The 19,887-nt window shown below is 42.5% G+C and overlaps 1 protein-coding gene across 9 annotated transcripts in view; it reads left to right on the plus strand.

Annotated features, from left to right (window-relative positions):
* LOC128344194 (uncharacterized) overlaps nt 1-16,035 on the plus strand; it is a 111,769-nt gene extending 95,734 nt beyond the window's left edge. For all 9 annotated transcript variants that reach the window (XM_053293841.1, XM_053293846.1, XM_053293845.1 and 6 more), the window contains 3 exons: nt 1,923-2,070; nt 2,261-2,404; nt 14,405-16,035. In XM_053293841.1, the coding sequence (XP_053149816.1) occupies nt 1,923-2,070; nt 2,261-2,404; nt 14,405-14,868 (756 nt within the window). In that variant the 3' untranslated portion in view covers nt 14,869-16,035. The remainder of the gene's footprint in view (nt 1-1,922; nt 2,071-2,260; nt 2,405-14,404) is intronic.
* Nucleotides 16,036-19,887: the final 3,852 nt, after the last annotated feature.

The raw sequence follows: 19,887 nt of genomic DNA on the forward strand, positions 1-19,887 counted from the left end.
CAACTTAGGCCTCCCAGCTCTTTTTGGACTACAACTCCCATAAGCCCCAGCCACAGGGGCCAATAGCCAGGGATTATGGGAGTTGTAGGCCAACATCTGCAGGAGGGCCGAAGTTGAGCAGGCCTGCTTTAGAGTGAGCATGATGCTCTAGTGTGAAGTGTAGAAGAGTCCTTACATGAGCAGAAGACACTTTATGTCACTGGAAGGACTCTTAGGTTTTATATTAGAACCACCACTTTGTTCCTTTTTGTTTACAATTGGCTCATCTTCGAATGATTTGATCTTATGTCTGGGAAAGTACATTAGGTCACTAAAATTATCTGGCAGCTGGCTCAATTCTGCTTGCTACAGATGGCCAAAAATCTTGAAGTCAACATTTTCTAGGGCCCATTTCATAATATTTATTTTTCTGTGGGCTGTTGAATTCCCTCAGGAGACAAGGAAGTGAGCATTTAATGATTTTTTTCTGTAGTGAACATGCCTGAATTTTTCTTTGTATATCTGCTGCTGCTAGAAATCACAGTAATAGTGTAAAGTTACCACATTGCTTTAATTTTTCCACTTGTATATCTCTAAGTGCATTAATAATCTTTTAGTGCTCGCTCCTTATATAGGACCAAGAACTTTGTTAATCTTGTGTTGTATGCAGCACCAAGAACAAATCGGAACGAATATGGCTAAAGATGAATTATGAGAAATGCCATACAGTAACCTGTACTTCAGAAAGTATAACTGTATTTTTTATTGTAGCTCTTGGCTGTCTTTCCTTTCAGCTGTACAAACTGCAAGAAGGAACAGGAGAGTGAGCAGCTGCAAAGATTCTTTCTTAGAATAGGAACAGATCCTTGCCACATAAGTCTGTTTTGCAAACCTGTGAAGCAATCTATAAAGGACACCATTTAAGTTCTTCCTATAAACATTGTGTTTGTCTGGTCACTGGAAAAAGCATCAAATATCCAGATCTGCTTCTAGATTTAACTGTGTTCATAGATTTTCTTGGCAATATTATCATGCCTGAGGATCAGAATATTTGGCAGATAAAGACAAGATTTGCTTGCTAACCCTTTTGGCATTTGATTGCTGGCAGTGTTTACTGGTTCATGAGGTATTCACCCCAGACGGATATTTCTGGGAAGTGGTTGCAGGGAACGAGAGAAGGTGGACCATTGGTGTCTCCAAAACATATCTGGAAATTCAGAGAGGCATTCTCCTCAGTTTTAAGAGGGGTTATCTGTTGATAAGAAGGGGCTGGAAGCAGAGGCAGTTGATACTGAGTTGTTCTCTTACTCAGTGATCTGACTCTCTCTCTTTAGGGAATTCTAAAGGATATAGGAGCTGATATGACATTTTTTCTTGTCACTTTCACAATATCCGTGAGTGTTTGCTCTTTCCTTTTGCTGGGAGAATAATTCCCATCAGCATCATTCATAGTGTATTCTTTTTCATATGTGGAAACTTCATGCAATAGAAAATGTTACATCACTGTGTATGTTTACAAGTAGGAACTAGGGATGTGCATAGAACTAGGGTGCACGCGCCCGTGCCGGCATGTGCAGGCGCGTTGGCGACTTCCGGCCATATCCGGAAGATGAGGGCAATGGAGCGGCAGGGAGGTACGCTGCCACCCCGATGGGCTTTGAAACACATGGATGCCAGTGGGGGGAAAGTGGTGGGAGGGGTAAGTGTACCCTCCCCCACTTTTAAAGATAGACGCCCACTGCCTTCGAGCCTCCCCGCCTCAGTTCCATGCACATCCCTAGTAGGAACCACAGCTTTTGGCCTCTCCCTCAGTTCCTCCTAATTGGTCGAAACTGAACTTAGAACAGCCAAAATTCTATTTTTACCACTGTCCTTACACTTCCAAATGGAAGAGCCACTACTGATGCGAATCATTATGACATACAGTCACTTTTCTTTCCCAGATACTTGCTTTGCAAGCTGAACTTAATTTCCATAGAAATGTATATAACCTTCAAGTTAAGTACACAGAAGCTGTCTTTGATGGGATAAAGCAAGCATACCACAAGTTTCAAGACAATGTCGTGATGGTTTTGTGTTCTCCACTACAGGGTAAGTATATATTTGGAGATAGCAGCATAAACAAAATCCAGTTTCTAAGTATGAATAGGTACTAAATACAAATGTTTAAAACACCAAGGAATTCAAGTGCAACAATGCCTCATACCTTGCTGCTTTATATTTTTGCATATTAGCTACAGATCTCCAGGGATAGTTGATCATTTCCCACTTTTTCTTGCAGATGTTTTTTCTTCTTACATAAAACTAAAAACAGAAGCTTCAGAGGCTGCTTTGAGAGATTTTCTCTCGGCATTTAGAAACAATGCTGAACAGATCCAATATGCAGTTGAAACTTTGAGTCCACCAATGAATCAGCAGCAAGAAGGTAAGAGTGCTATTTGGGATGAAGAATAATACAAATAATAATAGTTTTGTCTTAGTGTCTTGTATCTTTTAAAAAAATATGAAAAGAATGCAGTTTTTAGGCATACTAACTGGCGTCCAGTTGTGCAACAAGAGAAGTTGCATGCACTTAAGGAGTTAGCAAAACTGCATGCCACTGTTGGCAATGTGTTGTGCAATGCACTGTGCATCTTGTCAACATCTTCTGCTAGTGCAAGAACTAGTCTAGAACAGGTGTTCCTTTCTTTGCGTAGCATCTTGCTCTTTGTCCTTCTGCTAGCACACTAAGATTATATCGTTGGGTTGATCTGGATCATGATCCGTTGCATTAATAAAGAATGGGTTCTGTGCCTGCGCAGGGAACTTGCGGACCAATTGACTAGCTCCTTGTGCTGCCCTCAACTGCCCTGCACGTGATCGTGCTTCTGTTAAACAAGGCAGTTGGGGTGTTTTTCTCTCAGTTTCTTTTAGACCGCCATTGCGTCTAAACGTCGGATCAGTTTGCTCCTTGAAATATATACTTAAAATTAATCTCTTCGGTAAAGACTTGGAACGGATTAGGAAAACGTACTGGTAATAGACTTCGGACTGTATTTAAGGACACGGATTTGGATATTCCCTAATAAACGCGGAGATCAGTGAGTCCTCCTGAAGTGCAGGAGTTGCTACCTTGCTGTTAGCCTTTGGGCTGATCGGGGACTATGGAGTCAAAGCCGGCAACGAAGACAACATTTAAAAGGTGTACAAACTGCCGTGCTAAATTACCATCTACCGATACACTGAGCCCCTGGTGGCGCAGTGGTAAAACTGCCGCCCTGTAACCAGAAGGTTACAAGTTCGATCCTGACCAGGGGCTCAAGGTTGACTCAGCCTTCCATCCTTCCGAGGTCGGTAAAATGAGTACCCAGAATGTTGGGGGCAATATGCTAAATCATTGTAAACCGCTTAGAGAGCTTCGGCTATAGAGCGGTATATAAATGTAAGTGCTATTTCTATTGCTATTGCTATTGCTACACAGGACGCCTGTTTGCTTTGCCTGGTAAAACAACACAACCCAGCTAATTGCAGGATCTGCTGCTCTTTCTCTAAGCAGACTCTAAAGAATCAGGCACTGAGATTGCGGGTGGCGCTTTATGAAGACGCACTCAGACCCCCGACACCGAGACCTTCAACATTGAGGTTGGTGTCGAGTGAGACAATTTCTTGTGAAGCAGTACCTTTGTTAGTGGACTCTGCAAGTACGCAGTCGAAAGCCACTATGGAGCAAGAGTTCAAGCAGCCGGAAGCTGTCAGGAAGAAATGGCGCAAGTACAAGAAGGCTCGTTACTCCTCCACAGATGAGGAGAGCGGTTCGTCACCACCAAGAAAGAAGATAAAAAAGACTCGAATATATAGTAGAACTCCTTCGCCTACTAATTTGCAAAAAGAGGCTGAAGATTGGGATACCACCTTGAAGGTGGGTGCACCCTAGGTGCCGCAGAGCTCCCCGTCCGAGGGTTCGCCCTCGGCGTTGAGGTCGGCATTGAGGTCGGTATCGGCATTGATGGCGGTACCAAGACCGACATCAACAGAGACACCGGTATTGACATCGGCACCAGGATCGGCATCGGCAGGGGCTTCGGTACCGATTTTGCCGCTGGAGCTGAGTACGGCTACGATATCGTGTTCGACTTTAAAGGCACCATATGCATCAGTATCGACAGCTACCACATCAAAAGGGGTGCAACCTTCGATGCAACATCATACAGTGATGAACTTGACTCCTGCACGGATCCCCATTCAATCTCCAGCAGCAACGCCTCTGAGTACTTATCAGCCAGAAGAGTTTATGGACTTTGGAGAGGGGACATTGGATGAGGAGGTAGCATTACCTAAGGCCAGAACTTCACTGATGGCACTACTAGAATCTAGTGAAGGCACACCATCAGGTTCAAGGCTTCACAGGTCCAGAGGCGGTGGAGCAGTTGGCCACTATTGAGGTACCAAAGACTCCTTCTCTGTCGCCTGTGAAGGCAGAGACGCGGGAGCAGGAATCGAGCAGCTTAGTGTCCGCTTCGACGAGCCCAATTAGACTTTTGATGGCCCTGACAGCAGAACAACATGGTCTTACAAGGCCACTGCCTATTTTTACACGCCCTAATGTGGGCTACCCAACTTATTCAGCCAAAGCTGTGGCGATGGGCAGTGGTCACATCACACACACTTGTGGGTTCCAACATAGTCCTGAAGTGGTTTACCCACCGGATTATGCAGAATATAAAGTTTGGAAAGCGCAGCAAGAACTACGGCGTCACCAACCAGTTCAGCCGCTGCAGGAGCCAAGAGACAAGCAGCTACCATCAGAACCTTTGCTGACCACTGTCCCGGCACCAAGGGCTGTTTTACAAGAAAAGGCAAGGGCCTTGTCCGCAGTTCCAAGCGATCTGGCCCCTAGAGATACTATTGCCCCTGGGAGCACTGTTTCCACTCGGAAAACCTTGCCAGAGGGTAGTGACATGGACACTTCTTATCGATCTGACACTGAGGGGGACAGCGTACCTGAACCTAGGGAGCCTGACCCCCCTGCAGAAGTGGCACATAAGACCTCCATTTCTCCCACAGAGGAGTTGAAAGCGTATCATGCTCAGATATGTGAAATGGCGGAGGCTTTGGGCCTTGAAATCAAGCTGCCTGAATTGGATCTTAAGGATCCATTTTATAATATGATGGTGAAAGCAAAGCTTACCCACCCTGTATCTCTCCCAATGTTACCGGCAGTTTCAAAGGCAGCACAATCTGCATGGGAGGTGCTACAGACGTCAACGACTACCTCGAGAAAATTGGAAGGTTTATATCGGATACAGGAGGAGGAGAGCACCTATCTCACGAGGCACCCAGTCCCAAACCCGATAGTGGTGGAGTGCGCATCTTCGAAAGGTGGCCAGCGACACACAACCCCCGTTGACAAGGAGGGTAGAAAGCTTGATATTCTGGGGCGAAGAGTGTATGCCACTTCTAGTCTCGCTGTCAAGATAGCAAATTACTCTGCCTGTATGACACGTTATGCGCACCACCTCTGGGATGTATTCTTCCAGGACTCACCGTCAATGTCCTCTGATGATTTCCAGAAGGCACTGGCGCAAACCTATGAGAAAGCAACGGTTGTCACTAGGCACTTGCTTAGTACTTTTAAACACCTGGCAGAAACTGAATCGTGGGCCATGGCCACAGCTGTATCTTTACGTCGCCACGCATAGCTCAGATCAACAAACCTACAACCTGAAATGAACGATAAAATAGAACACCTACCTTTTGATGGGAAAGGATTGTTTGCGGAATCTACGGATGACACGGTGGAATTGTGGAAAAAGATGAAGTTCACGGCCAAGTCCTTCATGGCGGCTACAACTTCGACAGGACAGCAATCCCATAGTCGCAACTATGGAAGACAGCAGAACCATTATTCTTATCGACAGGATAGAAGGGAGTCTGGAAAGCAGAACAGACCTTACCAAAAAAATAAGCCCTATTACCAGAAATCAAAGGGCCAGAAACCATCCAGAGAGCAGACAAAGCAGTCTCTTTGAAGTTCAAGTCCATCCACAGCACGAGCACATAGTAACACCAAGTTCAGTACCTGAGGCTCCCAACACCAGCCTCGTGATGGCCAATGTGTCCATCAAATTGGCAAGCCATGCCCAAGCATGGCACCACATAACATCAGACAAATGGGTACTGAAAATTATAAACTCTGGATAAGCAATAGAGTTCAAAGCTTTGCCACCTTCTCAGGGTGTGAAATACACCAAATCAACTCAGGTGTTACTGGAGGAAGTGGAAGTGCTACTCAAAAAGCGTGCAATTGTGCAGGTTCAGTGGATGGACAGAATGAAGGGGTTTTACTCCAGATATTTCCAAATCCCCAAGAAGGATGGGGGGATTTGGGCGATAATGGACTTGAGAGATCTAAATGGTTATATAGACACAAGGAAGTTCAGGATGATTACTCTGCAAGGACTATTACAATTCCTGATGAAAGAAGAGTGGGCTGTCACTCTAGATCTGAAGGATGCTTATTTCCACATGGGGATTCGCGAGAAGCATTGAAAGTACCTTTGGTTTACGGTGGGTGATACAGCGTACCAATATGTGGGTTTGCCATTCGGCCTCTCTATGGCCCCGCGTGTATTTACAAAGGTGATGGCAGTTTTTGTGGCATTCTTAAGAACAAAGAGCGTTGTGATATATCCGTATTTGGACGACTGGCTCATTGTGAACAACGACAGAGAAAAGTTACTATCGCAGATACACCTTGTCCTACAGCTCCTGACCACCTTAGGAATCAATGTAAATTGGAAGAAATCAAACTTGGTCCCTCAAAGAAGGGTGGATTACATAGGGGCAGTACTGGATATGGAAGAAAAGAAAACTTATTTGTCAGAGTCCAGATACCAACAGGTCAGAGACCTGGTACTCTTGTTCAAAAGAGTCCCACAACAATCAGCGGAGTTCATTCAGAGGATGCTAGGGTTAATGGCATCCTGCAGCACTACTGTGGCCTATACCCATCTCCATATGCGCGACCTCCAGTTGTGGTACCTACGGAATTTTCGCCCGAACCTAGACAACCAAAGGAAGTTGTTGCTCATTCCAGATCGGGTGTTAGAATCACTCCAGTGGTGGACCCAACACAACAATCTACGTGCGGGGATAGCGTTCCAACCCAGGGCACCAACACGATGGATTACGACGGATGCCTCCCTTTGGGGTTGGGGGGCACATTGTCCCCGTCATCAAGTACAGGGTCAGTGGACCCAGGAGCAGAAATGCAAGCATATAAATTACCTGGAGCTGCTCGCAGTGTTTTTGGCATTGAAAGCCTTCAGACCCCAACTAAAAGGGGAGATGGTGCAAATAAATCTGGACAATACAACCGCCATTGCTTATTTAAACAAGCAGGGAGGGACAGATATACCCAGATATAACTGAGCCAATGGATATGGAACTGGTGTGTTGCTCAAGGGGTAACACCCACAGCACTATATATCAAGGGGGAGGACAATATTCAGGCAGACGACCTAAGGCGGAGGTTGCATCAAAACCAACATCACAAGTGGGAGATAAACAAGATTTACCTACAGCCAGTTTTTCAAAAATGGGGCTGGCCAGAGATGGACTTGTTTGCGACTGCTGCAAACAAAAAATGTTGGAGGTTTTGTTCGCATGCAGGACATGGCAAGGGCTCTCTAGGTGATGCATTCCAGCATCTTTGGCCCACAGGCCACTTCTATATGTTTCCTCTGCAACTGCTGATAGCCAAGTGCTGTCTCAAGTACTCAGGGATGGAACGAGAGGGCTCCTGCTGACACCATGGTGGCCCAGGCAACCATGTTTTGCACTCCTACTAAAGCTATCCCACGGGCAATACCACCAGTTTCCAAGTTACCCGGACTTGTTGAGCCAAGCCCAAGGAATAATACTGCACCTGCAGCTAGACACGCTAAAGTTGACAGCATGACGGATAGGTTACTGAACAAAATATTACTTAATAACAGGAAACTGTCGACCAGACAAAATTATACAAGTAAGTGGCAGAGGTACAAAATCTTTGCAAAACTCCGGGGGTTCTTCCCTAGAAGGCCTTTGATTAAACAGGTCCTACTCTATATGACCACACTAAAGATGTCTGGTCTTGCGAATGCCTCTCTCTGAGGGCATTTAGCAGCAATCTCATCAGATCATAGAGGTCGGGATGGAATGACAGTTTTTTTGCATCCCACGTGTAAAAAGTTCCTGGAAGGGCTAAATAACTTATTCCCACCGTGCCGTAACTTATTTCCACCCTTGCAACAGTGGGACCTGACATTGGTTTTAAATACTCTGACAGACCAACCGTTTGAGCCTCTGGCTAAGGCCACGTTGAGGATAACTACATTAAAGACAGTATTATTGATTGCACTTATGTCGGCGCGAAGGGTAAGTGAATTGGCAGCAATGGGCGCTGATCGGCCTTACACCCAGATATACCCACAGAAAGTCATAATGCGCCTATACCCGGCTTTTAAACCAAAGATAGTGACTGACTTTCATATAAATGAGGATATTGTGCTACCTGCGTTCTTCCAGAGTCCACAATCACAATTAGAAAAGTGCATGCACTCCTTGGATTTGCGACAAACGTTGCTGCACTATCTACAGGCTACCAAGCCAATAGGGAAGACGAACAAGCTGTTTGTACTTTATAGAGGGAAGACTAGGGGCGCTTCGGTTACTCGGCAATGTCTTTCCCAGTGGATAACATGAACCATAAGGATGGCGTATAACTCTCAGGGGGTTGAACCCCCGAGTTCCATCAAGGCCCATTCTACGAGAGCATATGCGGCCTCGGCTGCGAATCTGGCTGGGGTGCCAATGCCAGATATCTGTAAGGCAGCTACTTGGACAACATGTCATCCATTTGTGAAATACTATGCACTGGACATTCGGCAAATGAAAGATGCAGAGTTTGGCTGGAGTGTTCTTAAGAGAGTCCTGCCTTGATGACCCACCGCCAAAGGGGATAGCTGGCTAGTCACCCATTCTTTATGAATGCAACGGATCACGATCCAGATAAACAGGTTGCTCAACTGTAACAAATGATCTGGAGCTGATCCGTTGTATTCATAATACCCGCCCAGCCTCCCCGCAAAATCAAGGCCGGAAATGCAACGAAAGAATACAGAACAGATCGTCAATAAGGAAGCTAACACTGGGAGTCTGCCCTGCAGAAACTAAGAGAAAAACACCCCAACTGCCTTGTTTAACGGAAGCATGATCACGTGCAGGGCAGTTGAGAGTGGCACGAGGAGCTAGTCAATCGGTCCACGAGGTCCCTGCGCAGGCGCAGAACCCATTCTTTATGAATACAATGGATCACCTCCAGATAATCTGTTACAGGTGAGCAACCTGTTTTTTAAAATCATTTTAGCCTTTTTCAAATATAGGGTAACATAAATTATGCTGTATTCAACATATTACAAGCCAAGAACTGCATTTCAATTTTGATTTTCTCTTTAAAAATCTGAGCAGGAAGCAATAAATGATCCAATAGTTCTCTAAAGTTAATATGTGATTTTTCTGATTAATATTAGTAGTAATTAAAATGTTACATGTATTTGACATTATGACGTCATTATGTCAAAAAACCTTTGATAGACCCAGATGGATTGATTCCAGGTGCAATACTACAAGTTGTACAATTGTTTCACTGTGGGGAAACTTGAGCATTTTAGCAGCAAAGTGCCTCTCTTTAGAACTGGAGTATAAGTTGCTTTCTGACATCACTCAGTTGACTGAGATTGTGGTTATCAGAAACACTGATAAACTATATACTTAAAAGAGCAGTTGATCTGGGGAAATATTATTTTTCTAGCAGATAAATGGAAATGTCAACATTTTGGCAGCAAGAAGTGAGAATGGATTGCAAAATTTTATTATATAATATTTCTGAGAGCATAACATACTGTTTTACACCTATCAGCCCAGGGCCATTTATAGGACTTTGACTTATTTGTACAAGCCCCAGAGACAAAAACATAGTAATATTTTAATTTTTGTCATTTTGATCGAGCAACCCTTCACTATATCTTGACCTTCCTTGAATTAGAAATATTAAAAAATGGATAGCAGCATTAGTCTGTTACAAATATCTGGTGCTGGTTTTGAGGATCTGAATTTTAAGAAATGCAGTATTGTCCAATATATAGTAGTGCAAAACTGTTTTCGCTATGTCCCATTCTGTAACTGAATGGGATAGGGATTTTCGTATTATCTTCCCAGACACCTTTTTCCCCATGGAAAAAGTGAATTAAATTAGTTATTCAGATAAAATGTTTTTTAAAAATCTCAGCATTTGGGTATATACCTTGAGAAAGTAATAGTACCATACTATACGGCATATTGCATTTAAGTTAGTCTCTGAACTGAAAGTTGTTGAGAACTATGATCCCAAGGCTGTAAAATACATAGAGTCAATAGTTATCTGCAGAATACCTTATTAGTTTTTATTTCCTTTTAAAAATAACAGCATGTGTATAAAATGAACATTATGTGATACATTTTTATCAAACCTGTGGCCTACTGTAGAACTCTTAAACATTTAAAAAATTATTTTAAGAAATCCTTCATGCCCAATTGAATTGTCTTTGATACTTTGGTAGTTTTTGTGGTGGAGAAAGATAATCTGTTAAGACAATACATCTTAATTGATATTCTAGGCAAGAATATAACTGGCAATAATTTAGCTGAAGTCCTAATTAGAGATCGATCGGCTTGGCTAAGGTACTTGACCAGAGCCTGGCTTAAGGCTTGCCATGGAAAGTGCTTAAAATGGGGAGGCTGGAAAGAGTGAGGGGGCTTGAAAGAGAGGGGTGGGGGTGTCCCATTCAGTCATCGCTATTCTGACCTTGGGGCATGTTGCCCCATGCTTTGCTCATGCTGAGCGACCAGCTGTGGGCCCTGCTAAACCCAGACAAGTGAAAAGTGCATGAGCCCATGCATCTAAAATGGAGACTGTGATCCCGCGGTCCCATAAAGTTAGCACTATCACATTGAGGGTTGCTTTCTTCGCTACTCCAGAAGTCAGGCAGTCTGACAACACTTACCATGCATTTCCCACAAGGTTCCTAAATCATACTGGTAGGTTCATGTTTTGAAATCATACATAATTATTTTAGTCGAGTTTTGTTTCCTTGAAAGCTCTTATGCCTGGATAATTGCAGAGTAGCTACTTTTAACCTTTGGCAGTTGCTCTTCACTCTTCTTTGCTTTTAATGTATTGAATGAGATCACCAGCATTCTTGTTTTAGTTTTCAGACCAACTGAATATTTTCTTTATTTAAATATGAACAAGGGCTTTGTTGTTGTTTATTACAAGACCGTTCCCCTATGGGGCTATGAGTGGTATACATGGTTCCCTCCCTATTTTCATCCCCAAACAAACCTGTGAAGTGGTTAAGCTGAGAAACTGTGACTGACCTGAGTCAGCCAGTACTGTTCAGGGCAGATAAAGGATTTGATCCCAAGTCTCTCTGGCATAAGTTCAGTATGTTAGTCTTCATACCACATTGGCTTATTAGTCTGATTTACTGTTCTCTATACTGCTATTGGTATGTTTCTACATCAAGGAATAAAACTGAACTTTGTATAGTTGGTGGTGTAGAGCAGGGTTTCTCAACGTGTGGGTCCCCAGATGTAATTGGATTTCAACTCAACTTTGACCCCTGCTAACTTGGCAAAGAGGCACCTTTTAATGTGGTGATTCTCTTTATTTAGCAGGGGGAGAGTAACTGGCCCTATCCACCCACAGCACAGTACCTCCAGTGACTGTTGCTGGTGTCTATCTTATGTTTCTTTTTAGATTGTGAGCCCTTTGGGGACAGGGTTCCATCTTATTTGTTTGTTATTTCTCTGTGTAAACCGCCCTGAGCCATTTTTGGAAGGGCGGTATAGAAATCGAATTAATAACAACAACAACAACAACAACTCCCATAATTCCCAACCAAAGGCCACTGGGGCTAGGGATTATGGGAGTTGAAGTCCAATAACATCTGGGGGCCCACTCATTGCGAAACCCTGGTGTAGAGAACAGTGCTACCATGTATAAAGTTAATATGTTTGGGGAAAATATAATAAACTGTATCGCTAAACAATGCCTACATTAGTACTTCCCCCCCCAACCCTTACAAAATACATTGAAAACAGGATTGACCTGTATTCAGTAGTCAGAATAACTTTAGGATATTGATCTTCTTCTTGACATGCTGAAAAGTACAATGACTAACATTCAGACTAACCCTGTACCAATATTCCAGGGGTTACCATTGCATGAGATGATGTGATTTTTGGTTATTCTACGTTCCCTCTGTAGCTGCCTCTTTTTCCTGAAACTCTATCCTGAGGATCCCCCAACTCTCAGGAGATATTTTCAGGAGACACAGGAAGTTGTAGAGGGAAGGGAGAATTGCCAAAACTCATGTCTTCCTCTTCTCCCATCGTGTGACAGAAAAGCCTGGCACGCTGGCACAGGTTTAGTCCAGATGTTGGCCCATGTATATCTGTACATTTCAAATCTTTGCTGGTTCTTTCCATTGGGTATTAATTTTTGCAGATTAGAACATGTCATATTCTCCCACTCAAGAATTGAATGTACTAATATAAAATAGAAGAAAAGCAAATAAAAATTCAATCCATACCCCTGTTCAGTTGCAGGGTCATAATTTGCTACATGCTCATGAAGAGGTGCAGGCTTATTAAATCCTTCAATACCCCTATGACCAAGTTGAGTACGCACCCATTAAATTTTGATTAATTTCAGTTGAGTCTGAGATTGTTCAATTGGAAGATAGAAACTACAATAAGTGTTTTCTGTGTAAATCAGTTAAATTGAAGTAATCACATGTTATTCTGGAGAGACATCTTATCTTTTCAGTTTTAAATTTATTAGAGATGGGTTTTTACGCCTGAGCAAATAGAGGGGGGGGGGAGTCAAGTTAAGTGCTCCAGTGAGAGAAGAGAAGTGCACATCTAATAGTGGATGTTTTAGGTTCCTAGAGACATTATCACATTCTTCAAGCAACAGCATATTTTGGTTTGAGTCTTGGGTAAATGCAATATTCCTGCAACAGAACTGCTGTCTAGAGCAGGGATTCTCAATGTTGGGCCCCCAGATGTTATTGGACTTCAACTCCCATAATCCCTAACCAAAGGCCACTGGGGCTGGGGATTATGGGAGTTAAAGTCCAAAAACATCTGGGGACCCAACGTTGAGAATCCCTGGTCTAGAGGACGTCTAGGTGCATCACAATTGTATCACCTGTTTGGCTCAATTTTGCCAGTTCCAAAGAAGGATGTTGTCACTAGAATGCAACAGGACACTTGGGAATCAAGAGCCAACACATAGAACAACTTGAAGCTAAGAAGCAGGGCAGAATGGAAGGATCATAAGATATCTCAGATCCTTCAGATGACTGTTCCTGCATGGAAGCTTTAAAGCAGGAGTGCTTGCCCTCCACATTTAGTTTGTTCATAAAATTGTGGGCAGCTAGAGGAAAACTGAGTTACTTATCAGTCACATCACAGGTACTATCCAATAGGTGCCTGGGGCACTCATAACATTCCAAAAGGTACCTGATAGAAGAACATTTTCTCAACAGCAAAAAAAATATTTTTTTTTATTTGAGTCCTTGGTGAATGTAATATTCCTGCAACAGATCTGTCTCTAGAAAGTGTCTGGATGCCTCAACAAATGAAGAATTATAAATTGTATTTGTACCTACAATCATTATGCACATGCCATTAATCCTTTTGCTTGGTTTATTTGCGAGCAAATGATTTTGTTAACAAGTCACCCAGATAGTATTTTGCAATATAAGGTAGAGTGCTCTGTCCTTGGAATCAGAGTCTGTAGTTTTACAGATGATCAAATGCAGCATGAAAAACTGAGTTGTGCTTGGTAAACTTATTATATTTTCAAATAATAGATTCTCTCAGACAGTAAAGTCCACTGGTTTCTTCATTTAGATGTACATATTTCAGTTTGCATTGCAGCTTTTCTATATATAAGTTTATTATTTTAAAAGTAAAAATAAATTTGCTGTGAGCCAGTATCCTCAAAAGTGAAAGATCAGGTCACAGTTTAGTTATTGTGGGGAATATCCAACACCGCTAGTGGCAGATCAAAATTGGGCAGTTGTGGAGTACATCTCTGCCTTGTATTTTGATCATGAAAGACAACTATCATGACTTGAATTTCTAATAGCTGAAAAGGTTCTCTAGCACTGTGATATCATTTCCAGTTTAACAATAAATAGCACTTGTGAGGAACTAAATGATCACTAAAACACAACATTCAAAACTAGTAGTCTGTTTCAAACACCCGCAAAGCAACTGTTGATATATGCCTTGTTGTTTGTTTGGAATTTATGTGCAGTTTAGTGCCTTGTTTTCTTTTTAATTTGCTTCTAAGGTGATGAGGCCCTGTCAAGCTTTGGAAGAGAATTCTTTCTGTCTTTGGAACGGTCACTCAAAGACTGTGGAGAACAACGGGATAAAGCTGCCAGTGCAATAGAATTCTTACAAACCGAAGTGGATCAGGCCTTAGAAACCCTTCAGAATTTAAGGGAACCAAAGGTGAAGAGGTCTAGTCAGCATATTCCAAAGCATGAAGAGGGTAGGACACAAAAAACAGAAGCAAGTGCCTTGGATATACTTCCCCCCAAAAAATCTGAACCTGATTCAGCAGCCAGATTTTCTCTGCAAAGAGAGAAACTCTTGTCAAAACCTACTTCCATTATAGATAAAGAAACCCTCAATCCATCGTCTAAGCAGAAACTGGAAAGTTATGATGGTGTAACTGTTCAGCGGAAGGGGAAATTCCTTCATAGGAGTAAGAGTATGAAGGCTACTGAAAGGCCACCTTGGCAAGATTAGGCTTAGTGCTTTAATGTTTTATGTAAGGATAGCCTTAGCCTTGTTAGCTTTTTACTACAGTACTTTACCAGAGCAATCCAGTGAAGCTTTGAGCAGCTGGCACATCAGTGAGAGATAAATGTATGGCCTTTTGGGAATCTATTTTGCACATGAAGTGGCTTCTCAGAGCCACTTCAAAATATGTCACATTTCATTTCATAAACTGGTTTCTGTTTAGGAACTAAAACGTTTGTTATATTGAACCAACTCCCACATTGCCTTGAAAAGACATGGGAGAATGCTTAAGCATTGTGCCCTTTTTTGAAGAAAGAGAGAAGCATAATGTCACAGTTGTCATATTTGTATTAATCTCAAACAGAATATGCACAAACACCACGGACCCTTCTTAAGTCTTGCCTTATGTAAGGCTACTCTCCATGTTTATTATAAATCCCAAAATTAGTTTTGCATATCTTCAGGTATTTGCATCAGCGCCTTTTAAAAGTGACATAAGAAGCAACCAATGAAGTACTCTGATAATTAGGTCAGGCCTTTTTGTAAGAGAGTGCAGACCACATAGTGGTCTAGAAGGGAGTTTAAGGTATACCCGCCTTCCTTTCTATAGTCCAGATTCATAGAAATGTCAGTGTGTGCTGGTTCTCCATCCCATACACCAAATGGAAGATGGCATTTTGGAACCCAGACAGGCTGTATAATCCAGCCATTTGGCTTTCAGGTATCAACAAAAGGAGTGTCATGAGGAGAACATGTACTTACCATATTTTAAAATGTTTGTCATTTAATTCTGAATCGAGAGCACAGGAGTCACTCATGTGGATGTCCCCAAAAACAGATACCGCAGTTACGCAAACACTGTACCATTACTGTCCTCCAAAATGTGTGCTCCTTTCCTAGCTGGATGTTTTTGCTTGAAACCAATTCATGCTGTATGTTTGGCATTTGTAGCATTGCCCAAATAATGGTTCTCCTTAAATGAGCTCAGCTATCTGAAAAATACATAATTATTTCTATCCCTTCTAAAAGCCATACTTGGCATCTCTTACGCATAAGACCAATAAAACACTGAACTGTTCAGAATGACAAAGAGCAAAGTTTAAAATGTTGTAAGTGCTTTTGGAGAACCCTTGTTTTTTCTTGAGAATAAAAACCAACTGTCTAAAAGATGAATGGTTTTTCTGTGTTCTAGTTAATAATTGATTGAAGCAGAATATGATCTTTATGTTGTATATTCATTATTATGTTCCCTCCTCAGGTCCTCAGTGGAAGGATGTTTCTATTTTCTTATTGTCCACGATTCTTTGTTACAGATGTCTTCAAATATACAGGTGAACCCACATATCTGTGGAGATTCTGTTCTCTGCTACAACCATAGATAACAGACCCGTGGATACAGAGTCATTAAGGCAATCAGACTTAGGGATAGGTTCCTGAAGGCTGCAAAAAAAGCCCCTAAAACTGAGGGTGGGTGTGGGGAGTGCCATTGGAGACTCCATGGGTCTCCAAGTGTTCAGCAGTCCCCCCCACAAAGTTCCAAATTGTGTGGAGGAGTTGTTTGTTTTTAAAACAAACATAAAATGGCTCTTTTCAAAATGATGGCTAGATATGACCTCGGAGGTCATTTTTTGCCACCCTGAACCTATGGATACACGGAATTATCCCCTTGTGAACTGTCTTTCCACATATGCCAAGACTGGTTGTCAATTACCCGACCACGGATGTGCAAAACCATGGATGTTGGATCTGCAAATGGTGAGATTCGCCTGTACAAGGACTGAAACTTGTTTATATGAACTTCCATAGTCCTACCAAAAGTAAGCGCCTCTGATTGTTCCAGCAGCCACTTTCAAGAAAGTAAACGGAAACTCATATGACTGGTTGTATGGAGTTAATAATGATTCCAAAATCCTTTAGTCTTTAAATTATATTTATTATAATAGTTATTTTAAATATTTCTATGCTGCTTTTCTAAAACTGTAAAATTACTGTAAAGCTGCAGAAAACAGGCAGGAACAAAAACTTGAATGTAAAGGGGTTTTTTTTCCATAAAAACAGCAATAATATAAGTTTTGGTTCCTCCCTCACCTCTCTGGGGAGACTTTCATAATGATGATAATGTTTCTTCATTGGAAAGGCCCTCTACCAGTTAGACACCTACCTCCTCTTGCTGGTGTAGACACCTAGAGACTGATGCGGATCTGAAATTTCAGGCAAGTTCATATAGGAGAAAGCTATGCCTCAGGTATCCTGATCCTAAGCCATTAGGATGTAAAAAGTCAAAAACCCATACAATATCTAGAATTATGACTGGTTGTGCCATTTCCTGATGAAGTTGATATGGAGAAATAGATTTGGGTGTCCTCAGCATATTGATAACACCTTGCACCAAACCTCCTGATGATCTCTCCCAGCAGTTTTGTGTAGAAGTTAAAAAGCATTGGAGACAGTATGGAACCTTGTAGAACTCCACACTTTAGCTCTCACTTTGCAGAACAACAGTCTCCAAGTGACATCTTCTGGAATCTGCCAGAGAGGTAGGAACGGAACCACTATAAAACAGTGCCACCCAATCCCACCTCCCTCAAGTGACCCAGAAGGATTTTATTTATTTATTTATTTTTACATTTATATACCGCCTTTCGTTAAAAGAAAACCCCAAGGCGATGGTATCAAAAGTGGCCAAGAGATCCAAAAGGATCAGCAGAGTCACAATCCCTCTGTCGAATTGGAGATCATCCTTCAGGCTGACCAAGGCAGTCTCAACCCCATAGCCCACTCGAAAGGCAGTTTGAAATGGGTCTAGGTAATCTGTGTCATCTAAAAATGCCTGGAGCTGAGAGGCCACCACCCACTCAATCATTTTGCCCAACCATGTGGCAATAAGAAATAATCTCTTTTAAATAGAGTGACCCACATTCTCCACAGCCTTATGAGGATGAGCAACAGCTCCACTCTCTCAGAGAGCCAGTAGACTTGCTGAGCTGCCATTTGAATAATTTCAGATCACTTTTGCTCCCTGCTCAAAGTGTAATGTGCTGGGCTCAAGACCATACTTCAAATTCTGCTTATATTAGTGCATCCTTGTTCGAACTGCTCTGCACTGAGTGAGGGATGGGGTGGGAGGATGAGTGCAGATGGATGGAGAGAGATGGGTGAAAGTCACAGTTCAAGAAAAATTCATAGTTAATCTCCCATCCCAACTGATTTATAAATAAAGAAAATCAGAACCGATCTGGAATGTAGCTTTTGCAGTTAATCAAATTAATCTTGTTGCAAGAAATAAAAGGCAAAATGCAAGTGAGACACAAAAGAGCCCACCCCCACTGCCGGTTATTCTTTCAGAGGCTTGATCTTTCACTTCATCCATTTGTGATGTTTGCCTCTGAAGGCACCAGATGTAACAGTCGGATCAGCAGGATGGCTAGCAGCAGTAGAAATGACAGCATGATTGGTTGCCTATTCCTTTTTAAGGTGATCTTGGCCTTGCTCATAAGCAGCTATACAACTGAAATTCATTAGAATTTTAGAAGGAGATGCTTCTGTCAACTTGCTAGGGGAAAAGTGGAGTCCCACTGCCAGCAGCTTGTGCATTTCAAAAAAGATTTGATCCCCTAAATTCTGTTGGTTATCTGTGAATAATTCATGGGACTCATTTATTCTGCACTTTCACATGTAAATAGCTATCCACCCAGTGTTTCCTTTGAATTTCATTTTAATTATTATACTTTTTCTGATTTTAAAACTAGCATGTAATATTTATATGAAAAATATTGGTTGTAACTACTTTTGATTAAAACCATAACTGCTGTAATTTCATTAAGTATTTTAATCAGGGGTTGGGGTGGAGAGTGATTTTTAAAAGAAAGAAAATTGAAGTTAGTTCCCTAATCACTGGAGTAGTTATGTAAGATTACAAATCATTGGGATTTAATTAATCTATATATTGAAAGGACGTGTTTGGACACCAACACTTAGTTTATAACAACCTTAACATAATTAATTTTCAAAGCATCCAAACTGCTTTCTTTGAAAATAGTCTGTAGCATCCATTTTAATAATAAAACAAACCGTGCTTTACTTTTGAATTCCACATTTCCTTTGAAGCCAGTCCAAAAGAATGATATGCAGTCCTCAGTCATGTTCATTCTCTTATACAAGGCATATGGAAATTTAGTGCAATTAGTTGCATGCTAATGACCACCTTGCTGCAGTACCCAAAATACTTAATGAAGGACCACTCTCCTTTGATAAAAGAAGAGAGCATTTCATAGGGATGTTGGCCCTGTTTTATAAACCAGGTAGTTGCACTGTAGCGTTTGTAGACTACAACCATTCTCATTCCAATTGGGTGGTTTGACTGGCCAGGATGAATAGTTCTAAAGCACATAATGTGACTGTGGTTGTTTTCTTTGCTTCAAACATGCATATGAACTTAACTGTAGCTATAGCTACCATCCTGCACCCTGCTGAGAGATACGTTTCCACTCCTCTACCATGCTGCCTCTGCATTGGGCTCATCTCTGCAACCATCGTTGCAACTCAGCAGGTTATTCACTTGAAGTTAAGCACCTCTCAGATCACGTCATAGTATCCAACAGTCTGTCTTGGCCCAGCCCTGTACAAAGCTTCACCTCCATTCCTATGATTTTCTGGGGCCTGCCCTGGATGAATGCTGGCTATTCCAAAGTAAGGCACAGGAGATCCTTAACCCCAACAAAAATGGCCGGCCAGCTGGCCCACTTCTCCCCATGTGCTTTCTGGTGCACTTCTTCGCCCCCTGCCCACTTCTCTGGCTGGCGGGCGGGTAGGCCGATTTCTTCTCCGCCCTCCCCCGGCCAGCTGGAAAGCCCGTCCCACCACCTCCTCCCACCCGCCAACTCCCAGCAGCGACCACCTCTTCCTTGCAGTGGGACGACAGTGGGCCGGCCCACCGCCACTGCTGCCTCCTCCCCCCAGCGGCAGGCTCACCGTCGCCTCCTGCTCCTCCCGGTGGCCAAGCCAGCTACCGTCACCTCCGACTGC

The sequence above is a fragment of the Hemicordylus capensis genome, chromosome 2 (assembly GCF_027244095.1).
Source record: "Hemicordylus capensis ecotype Gifberg chromosome 2, rHemCap1.1.pri, whole genome shotgun sequence".
NCBI lineage: Eukaryota > Metazoa > Chordata > Lepidosauria > Squamata > Cordylidae > Hemicordylus > Hemicordylus capensis.